Source organism: Mus musculus, chromosome 3 (assembly GCF_000001635.26).
Source record: "Mus musculus strain C57BL/6J chromosome 3, GRCm38.p6 C57BL/6J".
Taxonomy (NCBI): domain Eukaryota; kingdom Metazoa; phylum Chordata; class Mammalia; order Rodentia; family Muridae; genus Mus; species Mus musculus.
In genome coordinates this window covers 3,617,821-3,639,052 of record NC_000069.6, presented here as the reverse complement: position 1 = coordinate 3,639,052, position 21,232 = coordinate 3,617,821, and the positions used below count along the sequence as shown (strand labels likewise).

The 21,232-nt window shown below is 35.2% G+C and overlaps 1 protein-coding gene across 2 annotated transcripts in view; it reads right to left on the bottom strand.

Moving 5' to 3' along the window:
• Hnf4g (hepatocyte nuclear factor 4, gamma) overlaps window positions 1-21,232 on the bottom strand; it is a 151,771-nt gene that overhangs the window by 20,748 nt on the left and 109,791 nt on the right. The window contains exons 1-2 of one of the 2 annotated variants that reach the window (XM_006530072.3): window positions 4,706-4,997; window positions 823-994 (exon numbers count right to left, since the gene is read on the bottom strand). In XM_006530072.3, coding sequence (XP_006530135.1) covers window positions 823-994; window positions 4,706-4,841 — 308 coding nt within the window. In that variant the 5' untranslated portion in view covers window positions 4,842-4,997. Of the gene's footprint in view, window positions 1-822; window positions 995-4,705; window positions 4,998-21,232 lie in introns of those variants that run through there. The other variant, NM_013920.2, reaches the window with a different exon arrangement.

Here is a 21,232-nt window from a genome sequence, read left to right as displayed (position 1 = left end):
TACCAGATTGGGAATTCTCAAATGTCCAACGTATCCTTACAAAAATGGATTTTTTGTTCTTTCTGCTAAAATTCAGTGATTCGTGTCAACAGCCCAAGTTCAACCTAAACAGTATATACTAAAAGACTATCATAGAAATCAATCAGAATAAATACCTAAATTTAAACTGAGCTATGATATTGACTAAGTACTATCAAAAAGACTAGTAGAAATGTATGGACTTGTTGAATTAGTTAAATAAGATTTAGACACAACCCTGTTGGTTGTGTAAAATTTAACCTGAGAATTACTTTGAAATGAAAATTAAATTTTACCATTTAAAACCCATAAGATACAAAGTCACCCTGTAGTTTTAAATTTTTGTTGCTAAAGACCCAGGATGTATGGACCTTAAAGAGAAATTACACAAAAACTGCACACTTTAAGCCATTTTAATAGATTTAAAACAGTATTTAGTGGCATATGAACATGTGATAAAACAATAAAGAAACACAAAGAAAAGATTAACACCAAAGTCTAGAGGGTAGTTCTCCCTTGGCCACTGAGGGCAAGTGGCCAGGGAGGTGTCCACTGGAGTATTCAATTATATTGCTCTAAACTGGGTGGTAGGTATGAGAATTTCTTTATGCACATTTACAAGTCTCAGATTGTTTATAGGATGGAACTACCAATGTGAATGCAAACTGCACATACAACCATGAGTTCATTTTGAAGCTTGTCAATTTGGTTCTGACTTACAGAGTTATGAAAGCTCTTAATTAACCTTGGTTGTATCTTTAGACAGTAAGAAAGAAAATTTTGCTGAAATGAGCACCCTACTACCTGCAGGAATAAACATGACTCTTCCGAATGCTGCGCCTGAAAAAGCCTTTGCAGCCATCACAACTGGATGCCCCATAGTGCTTTCCTGTTGCTCTGTCACCACAGATGGCACATAAACAGTTGACACCACTGTCTGTGGTATTCATACTTGTGGTCTCTGGGGCAGAACTGTCTGTTGAAGAAAGATGAGAAAAGTTACTACATCCCATTGTCAACTGTTTGCTCCTTCATCATTCTTTGCTTTACAGAGACTTCTTTATTGCTGCTTTCATTTCAAGTGCTGAGAAACCCTCCTCAGCCTCTGTCTCCTATTTGATAATTTAATTTTGGGTTATGATTAATCTAAATTACACAACCTTTCTTAAGAGAAGCTCATGCAGTTTCATGACAGATATCAACTCAATGAACAACAACAACAAAAAAAAAAAACTTGGGATTTTATTTCTTCCATGATAACACCATAGAGTACAATTTTAAAGACGTAAAGAACTATTTAAGAATTTCATTTGTGATGTCTAGTAAGCATAATAGTTGAAAATAATTTTTCCCCAGTTGATATTCTGCTTCATTTGGCCCTCTGCATATAAGCCAGTGGTTCCACACCAGAGATAAAGTTTTAAGTGTCTTCCATGAGTTATTTCATTACCATTTACATTTAATTGAATAACCTCATAAGATATGTAGTGCAAAGGCGAATGGTTTTACCTAACATGGTCACCCTTTCTAAGAATTACTGGAAAACATTCTATCTAATTTTCATACTCTCATTTTGTTTATATTCTAACAGACAGCTGCTTCACGTGATCTTTGTCCATCCAATACATGGGGGGTTGAAAGCATAAAGCCAGTTATTTCACCACTACCCATAATGACCCTCGTCACACTGAATTGCCCTGCTCTGGCACATCCCACCACTCTCAGCCCACTGCCCATTATGGCTTCCAGCATGTTTACTGTTCTACATGTCTGCTACCTTTCTGTGTTCTTTGAAATCTGATTTCATCAACTATACTTTTCAAAGTTTCCTAAACATTTCCACACTAGTATTTAAGCTAACTCTGAGGTTCCAGAACACTTTTCATGTTTTGTATGAATCTGCTTTAGAATTCAAAGTCAATCATCTCCCATCTGTCCTTCAAGCAAAGCCTAGAGTTGAACAAACTACCATTATTTTTAAATGCATTTAAAGGTCCATTATTATTGCCTATAATTTTACTACAAATGGATTGGCTCATAAATGCATTTTTACATGGAAAATATCAGTATCATAATGTCAGAGAATTAATTAATGTTTTTCTCATACTTCTGTTTATCACTTCTTAGAACTCTACTGAGCTATAGGGGAACATCTAACACATGTTCAAAAGCAATTAATACATACACATACATATACATATGTGTGTGTGTGTGTGGCCCCATAAGCCTATATGTAGTCCCATGAATATATATATATATATATATATATATATATATACACACACACACACACATACATATATAATCATTACTATATAAATATTTCTTTAATGAGTTTACATTGCTGTAAGTATTCTATGAATCCAGTCATACTCAAAGACTTTAAATGCATAAGGTAATATATTAAAACTTGAACTTGGTGGTTGCCTAGGGATATCACTCAATGAAATAGAACTTGCTTAGTAGGCTCAAGATTATAGATTCAACCACAAAATATTAATTGAGCATAAACTAAGTACATATTATAAGTATAAAAATAACCTATTACTTTATCTCTAATAAAGATTGGTAAAATACAAAGTTGGCATTTACTAATTGAATTATAATATTAACAAGGTATTAGTAATGTCGAATGGAAATTAGAACTCTCTGAAATCACAGCCACATATTACATAGAGAATGAGAGATCTTAAAACAATCACTCCTAAGTGGGATGACTCCATCAGAGTTCAGGGATCCCCTTGGAAGAGAAGATAGAAAAAAATATAAGAACCAGAGAGAATGAAGGACATTAGGAGACAAGTTCCTCAAAATCAACTCACGGCTCATGTGAACTTACAGGGGCTTAACCAGAATGCACAAGTCCTACATGGGTCTGTAGCAGGTTGTGTGTGTGTGTGTGTGTGTGTGTATAATGGCTTTTCAGTTTCCTATTTCTATGGGATTCCTAAGTAGGAGAAGGAGTGGGTCTCTGATAGTTTTGCCTTCTCTTGGTGTTCTTTTTTTCTGTTGGTTTGTCTTGTCCAACATCCATTTAATAGTTTTATCTTCTTATGTTTTGTTTGATATATTTAAAAATATGAGTGAATGAAGGAAAACCTAACCTCTAACATAAAATGTACAAGTGGACTATCATATACCTGCTGGGAGAGAGAAAGTCAGTGTTCTCCAATGAAGAAAAAATATACCAAACACTTCTGGGAAGGCCTCATATTCAGGAATAGCTGATTTCATATAATAAACTCCACATTCTTGTGTGCTTTTATCTGGTTACAGTTTGATAAAGGGTTATTTGCTTTTCTTTCTGGGTATTGTTCTATTTTGAGGATTATTATTGTTATATTGAGATTTTGTTTTTGTTTTTATTTGAGAAGGAATTTAAAGTAGGATATATAGGAAACAGAAGAGGAAGTTGAAGGACATAGTAGAGAAGAATGTTGTCAAATATATTTGAATTTTGAAATGATTTTAAATAATAAATACTTTAAAGAAGTATCTGGAATCAATTGTGGTTTGTTGGATAACATTAAAATATTACAAACAAATTTAAGTTTGGCTTTATTTTTGATGCCATATTTACATACAGCTGACAATGTAGTTACAAGCAAACAATTAGACACTACTGTGCAAGTAGTATGAGTGTGAATTGTTTTAGGATACAATGAAACATTCATTATACTAATATAGTACATCTGTACCTGCTCTTTATGAATCTGTGGCCTCTTATTAAAACTCTGATTCTATTGAAATAGATATTGGGTATCCTTTATCAAAACTGTGCCATCCTAGAAATTACACTGTAGTTTCATACTTCATTTATGTTAAATTAGAGAATTGGGTTTTGAGTTTCTACAAGTTTCCCCACTATTAAGCCATTGCTTATTGAATATATAAAATTCACAGGTCAGAAGAATATTAAGTTAATCATAAGATCATTTTTCAGTCTGAACTATACAAAGATGCATTCACACTGACACATGCACAGAGGTATGCATTTTACTCATAGTATACATAATTGTAAGTATTAACAGTTACAACCTGTCTTGTGTAATCTTTCTATTCAGAAAAAGAAGTCTATTTTATGAGTAGATAGTAAACTGTATTACTTAAAGAATCAAACCTGAAGTAATCTGTCTTCTTTAAAATTAAAATATTACAGTACACACATGCCCCAAGCTCTGGAAGCTAAACATTAGCTGTTCAACCTGAGGTTATAATATAAACCTTTATTTCTATTTATGTCTGTGTCCAGTGAAGAGACGACACAGTCCTCTTAGGTGGAGTTTCTTATCCACAGCAATGGAGTACTGAGATGATGAGATGAAGAGTAGAGCCAGTAAACCTCTCCAGCATCCATTGTAATGTTGTCCATAAGCCACATTACATACTGTATAGAAAATCTATTTTCAAGGCCAATCTGTCAAAATTAATATCACTTTGATGTACAACAAATTAAACAGCCTCTGAAACTATGCTTTGTAACTCTCTAGCCTATAGAAAGCCAAGATTATAACTATCTCTAACATTAAGCAGCTTAGGTAACACAAAATTTAAATTCATATTCTGATTTGTGGTCTTAGACACAACTCTTTAATTCTCCAACAACAAAGCTAATCCATCCTATCTGAGAGCTCCATTTCTTTCTCTTGTGCTTATTTCTCTTACGTATAATCATATGAGAACTCACCATTGGGATTATACAGAATCTGCATAGTGTCAAACTCCAAGGTCGAGTAAGTTGGGTCCAAAACTTCACTGTAGTTTCCCATGTCCATGTCCAGTATCGGCTCTGAAACCCTCATCATCGATTGAGAGACACACATACAAATGGCTCCACACACCCAGAGTATGCTAGCTGTTATGCTTTCACGTTGTGAGTACTAACCAGAGCTAACTGTCACTGCATGATTTCAATGCTTCTGTGGGAGGGGCTGTCAAACTGTAACTCCTTTCAGCAGGCCATGTTCTGCTCATTACTCTTTTATGGCATATGAGAGCAATTCCTTGTGATAATCTTGGAGTGCTTCATGGAACTGCCTTATCTGAAGTGCTTAGTATACTAACATGATCTTCTAAATTGATTTCCAGTACACAATAAATGACCTCACTTAGAGAGCAGTTAAACACAAACAGGAGTCTCCGTCAGGATTTAACCTGAAATTGTTGTGAATGGTAACCCACATGAAGAGCTTCAAACACGTACCACAATGTTTTTAAAAGTCAAATTCATATTATTCTTAAAATTAGGTAAGTTAAAACTGTAATCTGTCTCTTAACACACTGAACACTTAACAGTGGCAGGTTTCCTTTGAACGTACAATAAAACTGACTTTGTTTATTTTGGAGTAGATTTATAATTTGTGAGACTGAGATTTATGATGTGATCTAGCAATGTACAGGCAGAATCTTAATATGAACCACATAATCTTTCCAAATTATCAATTTACCCTCCATGTCTCTTCACGATTGCAAATTTCTGGAGGGGTTGGGGCAGCAACATGGTAAGTATGCTTCAACTCAGTGATTATTAAGAATTCATCCCATAATTAGCCTACAAACGATGACACTATTGCATACACTAGCAAGATTTTGCTGAAAGGACCCTGATATAGCTGTCTCTTGTGAGACTATGCCGGGGCCTAGCAAACACATAAGTAGATGCTCACAGCCAGCTATTGGATGGAGCACAAGGCCCCCAATGGAGGAGCTAGAGAAAGTACCCAAGGAGCTAAAGGGATCTGCAACCCTATAGGTGGAACAACATTATGAACTAACCAGTAGCCCGGAGCTCTTGACTCTAGCTGCATATGTATCAAAAGATGGCCTAGTCGGCCATCATTGGAAAGAGAGGCCCATTGGACACGCAAACTGTATATGCCCCAGTACAGGGGAACGCCAGGGCCAAAAAAATGGGAATGGGTGGGTAGGGAAGTGTGGGGGAGGGTATGGGGGACTTTTGGGATAGCATTCTAAATGTAATTGAGGAAAATACGTAATAATAAAAAATATTTTAAAAAAAGAATTCATTTGTATCCGGGCAGTAGTGGTACACACATTTAATCCCAGCACTTGGGAGGCAGAGGCAGGCGAATTTCTGAGTTTGAAGCTAACCTGGTCTACAGAGTGAGGTCCAGGACAGCCAGGGCTGTCTCGATAAACAAACAAACAAACAAACAAACAAACAAAAAACAACAAAAAATAATTCATTTTTCATTTTTATCTAATTACATCCTAGGCATTAACCAAGTATAGCTATCCCCAATGCATGGGTTTATACATTCTGATCCACCTTAACATGTATGAGAGCATATTTTTATGTGTCATTGTGAAGAAACATTCTGAGTTCAGAAAGTATTTAGAAGTTAGTATTCAATATCAATATTTTACTTCTGATAAATAAATTTATTGATTTTATTTTCTAAGAAAACGCTATATCTACTTTTTTTTTTTTAGTTCAAAATTTTTTATTTCTATATGTGTTAAAGATTAGAGTAAATGATCTTGGAAATCAATTTCCTACTCATGTGACTACTGTTACGGGTGAACATATTTCCCCACAGAAATAATGTATGTTAAGACAAACTCAAAACATGTGACATACTGTGAAGAAAATGTGTGATATTAATCAAATATACCAAGTTAGGCTAACCACTGGAATAGTCTCTTTGCCTCATAATTTATATGTATATTTAGTATATTTTGAATTTCTAATCAATGATTATTTTAAAATTAAGAACTTTTTAATGAAAGTTGAACACAGTTATTCTATTTTTGGAGAAATGCCAGTGAGTAAATTCTGTGCTTTTTATTTATATGAAGTTCTTCCCTTTTATAGTATGTAATAAAGCTATGTTCCTATGGAATCCAAAGGCCATGCATGAAGCCCTCTACCTTCCTCATCTAAATGCTAACTATCAAACATGGAAGGGTATTAGCACAATCTTTTTTATAACACTGCCAATGCTAAAACAACACAAACAAAATAATCCCACAGTTTTATTATCGTTGTGTACTATGCTGTTCCCATTCCATGGTGAATGCAGCAATCAGACCAGGGTGTTCCTCTTCAGGATAAAGTGTCTAAGCACATGTCTTCAAGGAGACTCTCATAGTAGTTGGAGCTGGATTGCAAGAGAAATTTACTCAAGGGATGGTAAATTATTCTCTGCACATAGTAACATGTAAAAGCTACAGCAGATCCAAAAGGCCAGGCACATCTCTTTAGGTGCAGTTTGCTCTCCTAATGATGTCAGAGATGAAAACACTCAAAGAATCCAACAAGCCTCCATTTAAAAAGGGAAGGGTCCTCCAGCCTGTTTCCTTAGCTCAACAGGTACAGTAAAAGCCTCTTTATAATTCTTCAACTGATAGTTTTCTGAACTAATTAAACAAATCACTAGACTTGAAAGGGATGCAAATGTGCCCTAACTTTCTGACTTACACAAGTAGACATGCTAATGTTTGATTGCAGAACCAACACTCATTTTGAGTGATACTCCACTGCTAAGGACTCTACTGTTTTTATAAATCCCATACAATGTCCTCAATTTTCTGTATTCTTTTTTTATTGGTTATTTTATTTATTTACGTTTCAATTTTTATCCTCCTTCCCAGTTTCTTCTCCACAAAGCCCCTATCTCCCCTACCCTAGGAGGGTGCTCCCTGACTTGCCCACTCACTTGCGCCTCATTGCCCTAGTATTCTACACTGGGCCATCGAGCCTCCACAGGACCAAGGGGCTTCTCTCCAATTGATGCTAAATATGGCAATCTTCTGCTACATATACAGCTAGAGACATGGGTGCCCCCATGTGTACTCTTTGGTTGGTGCTTTAGTCCCTGGGAGCTTTGTGTGTGTGTGTGGGGGGGGGGTGTCTGGTAGGTTGATACTGTTGTTCTTCCTATAGGATTGCAATCAGCTTCAGTTTCTTCAGTCCTTCTTCTCCTAACTCCTCCATTGGGATCTTCATGCTCAGTCCAATGGTTAGCTGCATGCAACTGCATCTGTATTGGTCAGGCTCTAGGAGAGCCTTTCAGGGGACAGATATACCAGGCTCATGTGAGCCAGAACTTCTTGGCTTAGTATGTACTCAATAATAAATGGATACTAACAACAACAACAACAACAAAAAGAGCTTGGATACCACCCACAGACCATATGAAACCCAAGATTAAGGAAGACCACTCCAAAGTGTGGATGCTCAGTATTTTCATAAACAGGGATAAAAGTAAAAGCTACTTATAAAGTAATCTGAATACAGATGCCTCTAGAGTTTTGTAGTTTTAAAAAAATATTTCCTATACATAATTTAACTTACTTTTACTCAATTCCACAGCATTCCTCTTGGTTTAAGAGGAAACAGGAAAAAAAGGGGGATGACAGTAAAAGCACTTATTAACCGCATTTTTCAAGAGGTTATAGAAAGTTTACTATGATATTAAATATAAAATTTATTGTAACATAAAATTTAACAAGAAGAAATGGGACAAACATGCTAGATATTAAATACCACCAAGTCTCCATAGGTGTGTGAAACTGTGAGATGTAAGCACCTGGATGATAATAATTATCCTCCCCAATGGAAACTAGTAGCTGTCTTAATCATAGGAGTCAACTAAATCAAAATATTTATTTTTTATTGGTTTTAAATTGAAATTGTTTCTAACTATAAATTAGCTTAGAATCATCTTCAAGAAAATACCTTAGTCTTTATTTTTAAAGTTTATTTGACTTTATTCACAATATTTTTCTTTCTTTAAAAAGAAGAATGGGAACATAAGGGCTGACAGGAAGCCTGGAACAGTGATGCATAGAAAGGGTGGAAGAATTGAAAGGAAAATAAAGGCAAAAAATTATTAATTTAGAGCTGAAGATTATAAGTCATAACCAAAAGAAATATTGCACTCTGGCTTTCCTTGTATTTTCGATCCAACATTGATTATGGATTATAGATAAAGGAGACACCAATGGAAGGGGGAAAAGTAAAGGTGAAAGAGAAAGTAAAAATTTAAAGTTATTGATTTGTGTTGTTAATTATGTATCAAAATGAAAAGTACATCATACTCTGTGATTTTACTTTTATTTTCATTCAAAAGTGAGTGTGGAGTTCACAAAACTCAGAAAATATTCTAATGGCACTAGTTGGCAAAATAATGTTATAAGATAAAGTTTCCATAGATCTTAGATTCAAAAAAGGTGAAATGTTCATTTACATGTCTTCACATTAGTTAGGAAAGGGAAGATGAAATCATCAAGGCTATGTTATATTTTTTAAAGGCTTAAATAAAAAGACAAACAGCATAATTGTTGAGGAGATGAGACCAAAGCTACTGAGCCCTCCCCATCCTTTCTCTGTCTTTGAGGATTAGATTCCCTGTCACTCTGGCTGGCTTGAAGCTCACTGAGTCAATGAGATGATTTCAAACTCACAGAAATCCTCTTGACTCTACTTCTGACTGTTGTATTCACAAGTGTTCACCACCACACATCACATGAAAATACCTCTTTACAGAGTCCACTCTTCAGTATCAGTTTGAAGGCCAAGAAATATATTCCTGTTCCTTAGGAGAACCTAGTATTTTGATAGCTAAAATATAGACTCTCTGAGACCTGGGTAATTAGTCACTCTGAAGGGAATGATGACTACAGCCAAAACATCAATGGAATTAGTATGATGAAGGATTTTCAGAAATGCTTTCTCAAAGCAATGATTCTATGAACTGTCTAAAAAGTACATCATTTAATTTTTATTAAAGAAACATATTGAGTAGCGTAGTGCTTAAAGAAAAAAACTTAACTCACCACCAACTCTCAAGATAATAGCAGAAACATTTCTATCTTATCTATAGGACTATTAAGCCTGTTAAATTGTTCTATGCTTTATATTGGATTTAACCATTCCTTCCTAGTGTGATTTAAAATAGAAAATGGGCTAAAAAAAATCAGGGTTATTTTCATTAGAATGTTTTCATGAAAGGAATTTTGATGCTAATATCTACATAAAAACATTTTCTTTTCAAGTATAGTTAATGAAATATGTTCTGTAAATTTATTCTCCGAAGTATATCTGTAATTTCCAATATTTCTATATTCTATTTTACCAGTATGAAAAGTACACAAATACAGTCAATAAACATGAGGTGAAGGTTAGTGTCAACTCACACAGACACAGAGTCACTGTCACTGTAAAGAGAAAACCAAAATATATAAAAACCGTTTAACACTATAAATTATTACTTAAAAGCAAAACAAACTTTAATTTCACACTTCTCATAGGAAACTCAATAAAATCATTATGCTTCCTGGGTATTATTGGACTAGCTAAATTATCATTCCTCTTTTGAGATGAAAAGCGTGTATCCACTTCTTAAGTTTGATGATAAGAAGAAAGTAAATTATAAAAAAGTCAAAAAACAAAAAACAAAAATGGAAATGTTTATCTCCAAAGCAAATAGTTATCACTGATAAACAAATAAGTTAAACATTAGCTATAATAATAGACTTAATACTAAAAAAATGTTAATAATTCCATAAGGTCCAGATTGTGTATGATTTTCCAGATGAGCAAAAGCACCTTTCTTTCTTACTATGTTTTTCTTTGGTCTAGTACAGCCAGGTAGTATTAATCAGAATCACATCCATCAACTCATTAGTGCATATATACATTATAGAAAGTGTGTTACTATTCTATTATTGTCATTATCATGAATAATTGTGCATCATATATTGACAATCCTTGTCATAACAATGATGATTTTTAATCTAAATTAGACTCTTATAACTGTTTAACTATATTTTAATTTATTCTTTTAAAATCATAATTATATCTCGGTTATTTCTTACTAATGTCTTGTAGATCACAAACTTTAGTCTCTGTAACCAACGTAAATCTTTTGGTTTTACATTTAATTCACAGTTTTTTCTTTTGCCAAATTGAATAATTCACACACTTCTAGAAAATGTCATTTCATATTAATGTTTAGAAAAACAGACTGGGAGCACACACGTCCTTTATGAAACGACAGAGTAGACTGAAAGAAATTACCTTATTCTCTACAGCAGCAGTGATACAACTCAGTTGTTTTATTTAGCTAGATATATTACTTGGTGGCATTGGTATCCTTTTGCAACCCAAGCTATCTTTGAATTCTTGATACCCTTGCTTTACACTCCCAAATTTATCTGTGTTCTACTTACTCATAACCATAAGATTTGTAACAACATATACAAATACAAGTAAAGTTCAAGACTAAGAAATACTGAATCTATATCATTCAGCATTGATAGAGCATTGGGGATTGTACACTGAAACTCCTCTGTAACAAAGAAATCCATCAAGGGAAACTTTGGGTGATATATATATATATATATATATAGATAGATATATAGATATATGAGTATATATATGAATGAACATATATATGTTGCTTTCAAGGTCAGCTGCCTTGTGATTCAAAATAGACTCTCCTTTTCAGAAGATAAGAAGTTGAATAACATTAAATTATTAACTGGGATACAGATTATGCTGGCAGGGAAAATAAAGTAAGCTGGTAGAAGGCACAGGCTAGTGTGGGCAGGCAGTGCTTTGGAACTTTTTTTTTTTTTTTCTTTTTACAATGAGTATTATCGCTGTTGTCACTGCAACCTCAGCAAACCTAGTTACAATGATTAAGATTACATTACGGTGGCACGCCAATACTAACCTGATGCATTATACAACAGGAAGAAAAGGAAGGGATCAGTTTGTACCAGTTCCCAATGTCTTCCAAAGAGATATGGGGTGTAAGAAAAACTCGCAGCAGTTTACAGGGCTGAGTGTACATTCCAGCGTAAACAGCTTAAAGGATTGTGCTGTAACAAACATGAACTTTTGTATCTGAAGTTGAATAATAAATAAGAGTTAAAACTTTTCTCTTAAAATGCATAAATAGATTATCTATATTGCCATACAGTAAAGAACTGCTCCATATTCCTCAATGAAATCTTAGTTACCAAAAGAGAACAACACTCTAATGCAACATTTGAATTGGATAAAACTAAGCAATATTTTCCTCTGCATTTAGTAAAGGTAAGTATAGGCATTACTCCCAGTGAAAATGATAATATTTTAGTTCTTATTTCTTATTACTGGTTGATGTTTTGAACAAATGAACAAGGTATAAGTATAGTGATTTTAAGAACAAGCATATTAACCTAATATGTACTAATCATCTTAGCTGAGCTGGTGACTTTTGCACCAGGGTTCACTCTTTAAGTATTTGGAACCTTAATGCCTAACTTACGTATCAGTCTAGTAGGTTATAGACTCTGCTAGTTGTTGGAATCATAGAGAGAAACTTAAAGGCCCCATAAGATCCAAGATGCATCAGATACAATCAGGCCAGGGAAGATAGAGAAATGGCTTGGCAGTTAAGAGTACATAACAACTCCTGCAGAGACCATAGTTCCTAACATCCACAGTGACCTGGCTCATGGTACTCTATGTCCATTTCTAAGTGTATGACAGTCTCTTCTGGACTTCAGAGGCACCTGACACACCATACACAGAAACACACACATATACCTACAGACACACATACATACTCATGAACACACACATGCAAATACAAACACACACCCTCTCATACACACAGACATTCTCTCACACATGCATCACACACATGTGGGCACCATTACAAACAAAAAATATGCTGGTCATGGTGATGCACGCCTTTAATCCCAGCACTTGGGAGGCAGAGGCAGAGGCAGGCAGATTTCTGAGTTCGAGGCCAGCCTGGTCTACAAAGTGAGTTCCAGGACAGCTGGAGTTGTACAGAGAAACCCTATCTCAAGAAAAAATAAAAAATACAACTAATAAGAAGGTTATAGTACTGGTGTCTTAATTTTCTTATTTGATACATAAAGGATCTTGAAATTTATTATTTTCTGAGTCTAATTAAGGGAAAGACATTGTATACATCACATATTGAGGCCTTGGTCTTTTAAATTCCAAATATGAATAAAAGATCTACACAAATAATAAATTTGGTAAAGTATAACATTTATGTCAAGCACCTAAACATGTTTCATGAGTTCAACATTTCCAATCACTAGATATTTCTATTTAAAATACTAAAAATATCATACTTCAGAGATCTATTAAGTAATCATCACCATAATGCTCATCGTCCTACTCATCACCAACATCATTAACACCACTATGAGAGAGAGAGAATGAGAGATGATAGATAGAGAGGTAGATAGATAGATAGATAGATAGATAGATAGATAGATAGATAGATAGATAGATAGATAGATAGAAAGAAATGCAGTAGGAATAGATAAATGATAGACAGATAGATAGATAGATAGATAGATAGATAGATAGATAGATAGATAGATAGAGAGAAACGCAGTAGGAATAGATAAATGATAGATAGATAGATAGATAGATAGATAGATAGATAGATAGATAGATAGATAGATAGGTGGATAGATGATAGATAGATGATAGACAGATGATGATGATAGATAGATAGATAGATAGATAGATAGATAGATAGATAGATAGATAGATAGTAGGGATAGATAAATGATAGATGATAGATAGATGATAGAGGATAGATTGATAGATACATAGATAAATGCACAGATACATAAATATATAGAAACACAGCAGGAGTAGATAAATGACAGATGATAGATAGATAGACAGACAGACAGAGAGACAGACAGAAAGACAGAAAGACAGAAAGACAGAAAGACAGACAGATAGATAGATGACAGTCCATTGTTTTTCCAAGAAAATGGATTAAAAATATTATCTAATCTCCTACCCATATAGAGTTCTGAAGTAGAGCTGATTTACTGATATAGAGATAACAGGAATGATAGACACTCAAATGATTCCTGAATGCTGCCTTGAATTGCATTGTTATTAATTTTTACAATGGAAAGTTGAAAATGATGTCTGTAACATTATAAGCCTAGTGCTACTTTAAATGGAAATTAAAAACTATCCTTATTCTTAACATGTAAGTATAACTTATATTAGTGTACAGCAATGTTAAATGTTTCTGGTATATGACCATGGTTCTTCTGGTTTCCTCATTTATGTATACTGTTGGAATTATAATCAGAAGTAATATTTTAGAAACATAGTTCATGTAGTATAATTCATGTAGTCAAGCATTAGAATTGAAAATACCTATATAATATTTCAAAGAAAGTTTACTGAGATCCAGAAAAATGGCTCAGAAAAAAATATTGTCTACAAAAATTGTGATGGTCTAAATTTAATCCTCAGGACCCATATAGGGGATTGTGAGAACTAAGTCCCAGAGTTGCACTCTGACCCACAAATATGCCAGCCCATACACATACATGTACACACACACACACACACACACACACACACACACACACACACATAAACATACACAATTAAAGTGTATCAAAATGTTTTCTTTCTAAAGAAAGATACTGAAATTCATAAGTAAAATCATTACAGCTGTTCTTATAAGCCTGATACTGTAGGAGTTTATAAGCTCATAAAGGCTAGGACTGTTCAACATTCTTCTTTACATTCTAGTATTTACAATAAATGAAGAAATTAAACACTTGCTATAAATTTTGGAAAATTATATAATAATGATCTTTAGAAAATAGGGAAGAGTAAACTCAATCTTAAAATTAAACTTATGAATAATTAGGTTCATGAAAATTATAATTCTTTAAAAATAACTTATGATATTCTATCAAGCCAGAAATTTGTAGATCCAGTTTTATTAACTTCTGATAATGTGAAAAGATTTTAGAAGATATATCATTAAACAAAACATTAAAGAATAAAACCTTGCAAAGAGATGTAAACTGCAAATTACAGAAAACCACTTGAAGGGTGAACATAATATCAATACATCTATTGTGATCATCTTTAAATGTCAACTTGAAATAAACTAGCATAAGGTGTTAGTATAATGTCAGCATAGGATTTTTGGAATTAGATTCACCTGTGACCATGTCTGTGGGAGATTTTCTTAAATAAAATGCCTAATGGCTGTAAGTAGAATCATTCTAGCATGAGGAACACCATTTTCTAGACAGAAGTAGCTTTTTGAAATACATAAGTATTGCATGGATGCATTCAATTCTTTTTTATGGCTATTTTATTTATTTACATTTCAAATGTTGCCCTCCATCCAGTTTTCCCCTCTGCAAACCTCCCATTCCACTGATGCCAGATAAGGGAATCCTCTGCTACATATGGGTCCCTCAATTTGTACTGTTTGGTTGGTGTTTTAGCCCCTGGTATCTTTGGGGGGCGGGTTGGGAGGTTCTAGTTGGTTGGCATTGTTGCTCTTCCAATGGAGTTCCAATCCCCTTCAGTTTTTTCAGTCATTTCTCTAACTCTTCCATTTGGGTCCCCATGCTCAGTCTGATGGTTAGCTGAGTGATCTGCATCTGTTTGCTGGCAAACCCTTTTAGGGTTTTACAGCTATACAAGGCTCCTGTCTGCAAGAACTTCTTGGCATCAGCAATAGTGTCTGGGTTTGGTGTCTGTAAATTGGATGGGTCCCTAGGTGGGGCAGCCCCTGGATGACCTTTCCTTCAGTCTCTGCTTCACTCTTTGTCCCTGCATTTCCTTTAGACATGAAAAATTCCAGGTTAAATTTTTTGAAATGGGTGTGTAGCCCATCCCTAAACCAGGAGTTGTGCCTATCCACTGGGTATGGTCTCTACAGGTTCTATTTTCCCTTTCTTAGGTATTTTAGCTAATGTCATCCTCACTGGGTCCTGGGAGCTTCTTGTTTTCCATTCATATGGGACTATCTGGTGGCTACCCCCAGATCCCCATCCCCCATTGGTACACACCTCTGTTCAATTTCCTGACAGGTACATCTACCTGTCTCCTCCCATACCTGATTCTGCCCCCTTTTTCGCCCCCCCTCCTCTATTTCTCCCATCCCACCCTCTACCTTCTCTTATAATATTGTGACCCCTTCTAAGTAGGACTGAAACATCCACACTTTGGTCTTCCTTCTTCTTGAGCTTCATGTGGTCTGTGAGTTGTATTGTGGGTATTCTGAGCTTTTTGCCTAATACCCATTTATCATTACATGTGTGTTCTTTTTTGACTGGGTTACCTCACTCAGGATATTTTCTAGATCCATTCATTTCTCTGATAATTTCATGAAGTCATTGTTTTTAATAGCTGTGTGGTGCTCCATTATGTAAATGTAACATATTTTCTGGATCCATTTCTCCATTGAGGAACATCTGAGGTTTCCAAACTTGTAGCTATTACAAATAAGGCTGCTATAATAAAAATGGAACATGTGCCCTTGTTGTATGCTGTGTCATCTTTTGGGTATATGCTCAGGAGTGGTATAGCTGGGTCTTCAGATAGAATTACTTCCAATTTTTGGAGGAACCACCAGACTGATTTCCAGAGTGGTTGTACCAGCTTGCAATCCCACCAGCAATGGAGAGGTGTTCTTCTTTCTCCACATCCTCCCCAGCATCTGCTGTCACCTGCCTTTTTGATCTTAGCCATTTTGACTGGTGTAAGGTAGAATCTCAGGGTTTTTTAAATTTGCATTTCTATGATGACTTAGGGTGTTGAATATTTCTTTAGGCCCTCTCACCCATTCGAGATTCCTTAGTTCAGAGACTGCAGGTTGCAGTTTGTCCTATTCATAGTGTTTTTTGCCTTATAGAAGCTTTACAATTTTATGAGATCCCATTTGTCAATAGCTGATCTTAGAGCCTGACCCATTAGTGTTCTCTTCAGGAAATTTTCCCCTGTGCTGATGTGTTTGAGGCTTTTTCCCACTTTGTCTTCTATTAGATTCAGTGTATTAGATTCAGTGTATCTGGTTTTATGTCAATGTCCTTGATCCACTTGGACTGGAACTTTGTACAAGGAGATAAGAATGGATCAATTTGCATTCTTCTACATGCTGACCGCCACTTGAACCTGCACCATTTGTTGAGAATGCTGTCTTTCCACTGTTATGGTTTTTGCTCCTTTGTCAAAGATCTGGTTCTTCAATTCTATTCCATTGATCTACCTGTCTGTCTCTGTATCAATACCATACAGTTTTTATCACTGTTGCTCTGTGGTACAGCTTGAGGTCAGGGATGACTGCACTCATTTCTCTCTGCTCTTGAATTTGAATGTAATGAAGCTAGCTGTTGGAAGTCCATGTCTTGACTTCCCTACATATGATAGTCTGTAACCTTGAACTGTAAGCTGAATAATTCTCTGTTCCCACTAAGTTGCTTTCTGTCAGGGTATTTTTACATGGCTAAGTTGCAATCATAATTTTAAACATAGGGCAAAATATTAATATATTAATAGACAAGGAGGTTGAAAAAGAGAAACTAAATCATTAATTATACATTCAGATAATTGTTTTAGTATCTTGAGTCTCCTGATTAAAAGCAAGTTGGTTTCACATTTCATATTACATTTTTTAAAATCTCATATATGTTTAAACAACAGCAGCTATATCAATGACATTGTTGCTTGAATATCAGCATAGAGGAAACCGAAGCAGGAGGCTTGCTGCTGGCTGAAGGCTAGTCTTGGTTATAAAACAGTACCCTATGTCGAAAACAATAACCAAAGAAGCTTACAAAACCATTATAGAAAAATGAGTAAAATTAATACCTTGTTTTTATTTTAATAAGTAAATTATAACTTAGACAAAAAGAATGTAAAATGTCTGGTTAGGCTCTCAGTCAGAAGTTGACTGTAATGTTCTTTACCATAATTTGAATCTCCATAGAAACCATACTCTCTATAAATTGTTCTTTGAATTTTAAGCTCAAAACCACACAAAGTATTTTAAAATAAATGGTTCTCTTTAATCATAATTCTTCTGTTGATGATCAGCTGTCTGCTACAGAAAGTCCTTGACAAATATTTGTTTCTAACTTGACTGCTTAGCCTGTTTCCTTTCTCTGAGTTTCATTAAGTGTGTTTCTAACTATTATTATTTGTGAATTTACTTGACCTGAAGTCCCAGAGATACTCTGTGGGCTTGGGAATAGAGAAAATCAGCTTCATACAACAGATTTACTATTTTCCCAAGATGCCTACAAGAGCTGTTGAGGACAACTCATTTAGGTTGGCATGCCCTATCCTTGAAAGCAGTGGGACTGGTCTAGATATCTTGGTCAGCACTGTGATTGCTGCCCTAGCAGTGTCTGGCACAGATCCTTAGACTTATATCTAGATGAGGGGTACAAGAGCCTTTGTAGACTCCCTGAGCCAGGCTTTGGTCAATCTCCACTGACCCTGCTGCTAGCTATTCCTCACAATTTTCTCGTAAGAAAGGCAAATGGAGACTAGATTGAAGTCAGGAGAGGAGGGCAATGCACTTCAGAATCTGAGCAGCCAGGATTGAGTAAACCATGCCTGATGGATGATATTTCAGTCCATTAGATATTATAATAGTTTTATGATTTAGACTAAGCTTCCTTGAAAATTGTTTTAAATGGAAAGAAACAGACAAAGATAAGTAAAGATATCTTAATCAGTCTAAAATATGATCTGAAGTAAAAGGATAATAATGGAAAAAATCAGTGGCAATAAATTCTTATGTTAAAAATAAAAAAATAAATCAAAATATACAGGAAATTAAAGACAATGTAAATTAAAAATGTGATGGATGCAAAAGCTTCATTGTTACCATATATTGTGATATACATCCATAATCTTTGGATCCAGAGACTGAGGCAGGAAAAACACAAATTTGAGGCTGGCTTCAGTTACACAGTAAACACTCAACTGTACCCGCAAAGAAAACAAAACAAAGCAAAACAAAACAAAACACCTCAGTACATGATTTAATCACATGACAGTTATAAAAGACCTGTGGAAGCTTTTCCAACATGAATTTTTGGTGATGTTGTTCTTTATTTGCTATTTAAGTTAGGGGAATGGAGAGATGACTCTTGGAGAGGACCTAGTTTTAGACCCAACAACGAATGTCAAGCAACTGACTATTTCTTCTTTTTTTTTTTCTTTTTAAAATTTTTTTATTAGATAGTTTCTTCATTTACATTTCAAATGCTATCCCCAAAATTCCCCTATACATTCCCCCCACCCTGCTCCCCTATCCACCCACTCCCACTTCTTGGCCCTGGTGTTCCACTGTACTGGGGCATATAAAGTTTGCAGAACCAAGGGGCCTCTCTTCCCAGTGATGGCCAACTAGGCCATCTTCTGCTACATATGCAGCTAGAGACACAAGCTCTGGGGGTACTTATTAGTTCATATTATTGTTCCAACTATAGGGTTGCAGACCACTTCAGCTCCTTGGGTGCTTTCTCTAGATTCTCAATTGGGGGCCCTGTGTTCCATCCTATAGATGACTGTGAGCATCCACTTCTGTATTTGCCAGGCACTGGCATAACCTCACAAGAGACAGAGATATCAAGGTCCTTTCAGCAAAATTTTGCTGGCATATGCAATAGTGTCTGTGTTTGGTGACTGATTATGGGATGGACTCCCTGGTGGGGAAGCAAAGGGTTAGGCCCATATGGATGGGCTATGCAGATCCTCCTGTATGGGTTCTATGTGTCTGAGTTGGTATCATACCTTTCTTGGAGAATTTCATAGTAATGTTGTATTTATCTATTCCCCACAATATTGGTTTCAGTAGAGACAAGACACCATTTCTTAAGTACAGAGAAAGTGAAAATATGTTGAAAAGTAAACAGATTAGTAAAAGTAACTTCTGTTCATAGTTAGCTATGTGAGAGAGCTTGATCAAGTGTTCCTATCTTTTGTGTATATATCAGAGAGAGAGAGAGAAAGAGAGAGAGAGAGAGAGAGAGAGAGAGAGAGAGAGAGAGAGAGAGAGAGAGAGAGAGGAAGGAAGGAAGGAAGGAAGGAAGGAAGGAAGAAAGAAAGAAAGAAAGAAAGAAAGAAAGAAAGAAAGAAAGAAAGAAAGGAAGGAAGAAAGAAAGGAAGGAAGAAAGAAAGAGAAAGAGGAGGAGTTCACACACTGAACTGGGCCTGATGACTCACACTTCTAATTTTAATATTTTAGAGGCAGAGGCAGGAAGAATGGAAATTCAAAGCCAACTCAAATTATATAGTGACAAAGTGAGATATGTTCCATTTAAAAATATAATAATAATGGAAGGAAAAAGAAAGACCAAAACCCTAGAACAAACAGAAATGTAATACTGGACTGTGACAGTGTGACAGTACATGAAATGTTTGTTCAGTCACTCAGTTACACCCACATTCATTGGGGCAATTTAATTTTCAGTGATAAATACACATGTGATAGCAGATACTACGTTCTAACTGTTCTCCCTATGGGAAAGGAAGAAAAGCTGTGTGCTAGGAATGAATGAGAAAAGAGGGAAGACAGGAGAGATGTAGGGAGGAAAGGAGAAAGGGCAGAAACAAAGAAAGAGAATAAATGGCAGGAAACAGAAAGAAAGAATGGAAGAAAAGGAGAAAAAGAAAAAGGGAACATTTATATCTTCGGTCATAAATAAATATTGACCTTTGAAACAACAAAAGCTTCAAATTCACTGACTATAAATAAGATGTGTGCCAAAGTGCTAGGGATAAAGTTTTTTTTTTTTTTTTTTTTTTTTTTTTTTTGACAGAGCAAATCAGAAGTGAGTACTAGGCAAACATCATACCAGCAACATTCTGTCTTTCTCCCCAGCACCCTCCCATTCCGTTGCTCTCTTAAAATAGAAATGAGTAAAAAGGTAAAAAGAAGAAGTATAAAAAATTGATTTCAGTTTCTCACATAGTTTTCTTGGATTAAAAATTTGTTCATTCTGACAGCTCTCTTAAAGGCCTGAGGATGACAAATGAATTATCATGTGAGGACTAAGAGGCATTCACAGAGAAGATGGGCCAGCAAAGTCACCACTGCTACCTTCCCTTGAAATTGTGCAGATTAACTTCTTTCAATGACTTCTATGTAAAATCATGTTGTCTCCTCTTTCCCTCTACACCTTCTTTCTCCGTCTTCTGCATCCCCATGAGCATGCATACCCCAAAGTAGCTCAACTTGCTGTTGGAGTCTTCCCTTCAAATCTCAGATGTTTAAAACACTAACGTTTTGAAAAGAAATCCAAATGTTTACCACAGAAATTGCTCTACTGCAAAACATAGTGGTGAATCTCAGTTGTTGAGAGCATAATTCATCCCTCTTTAACACCTTTTTTTTCACACATTCTTTCATTGTAATAC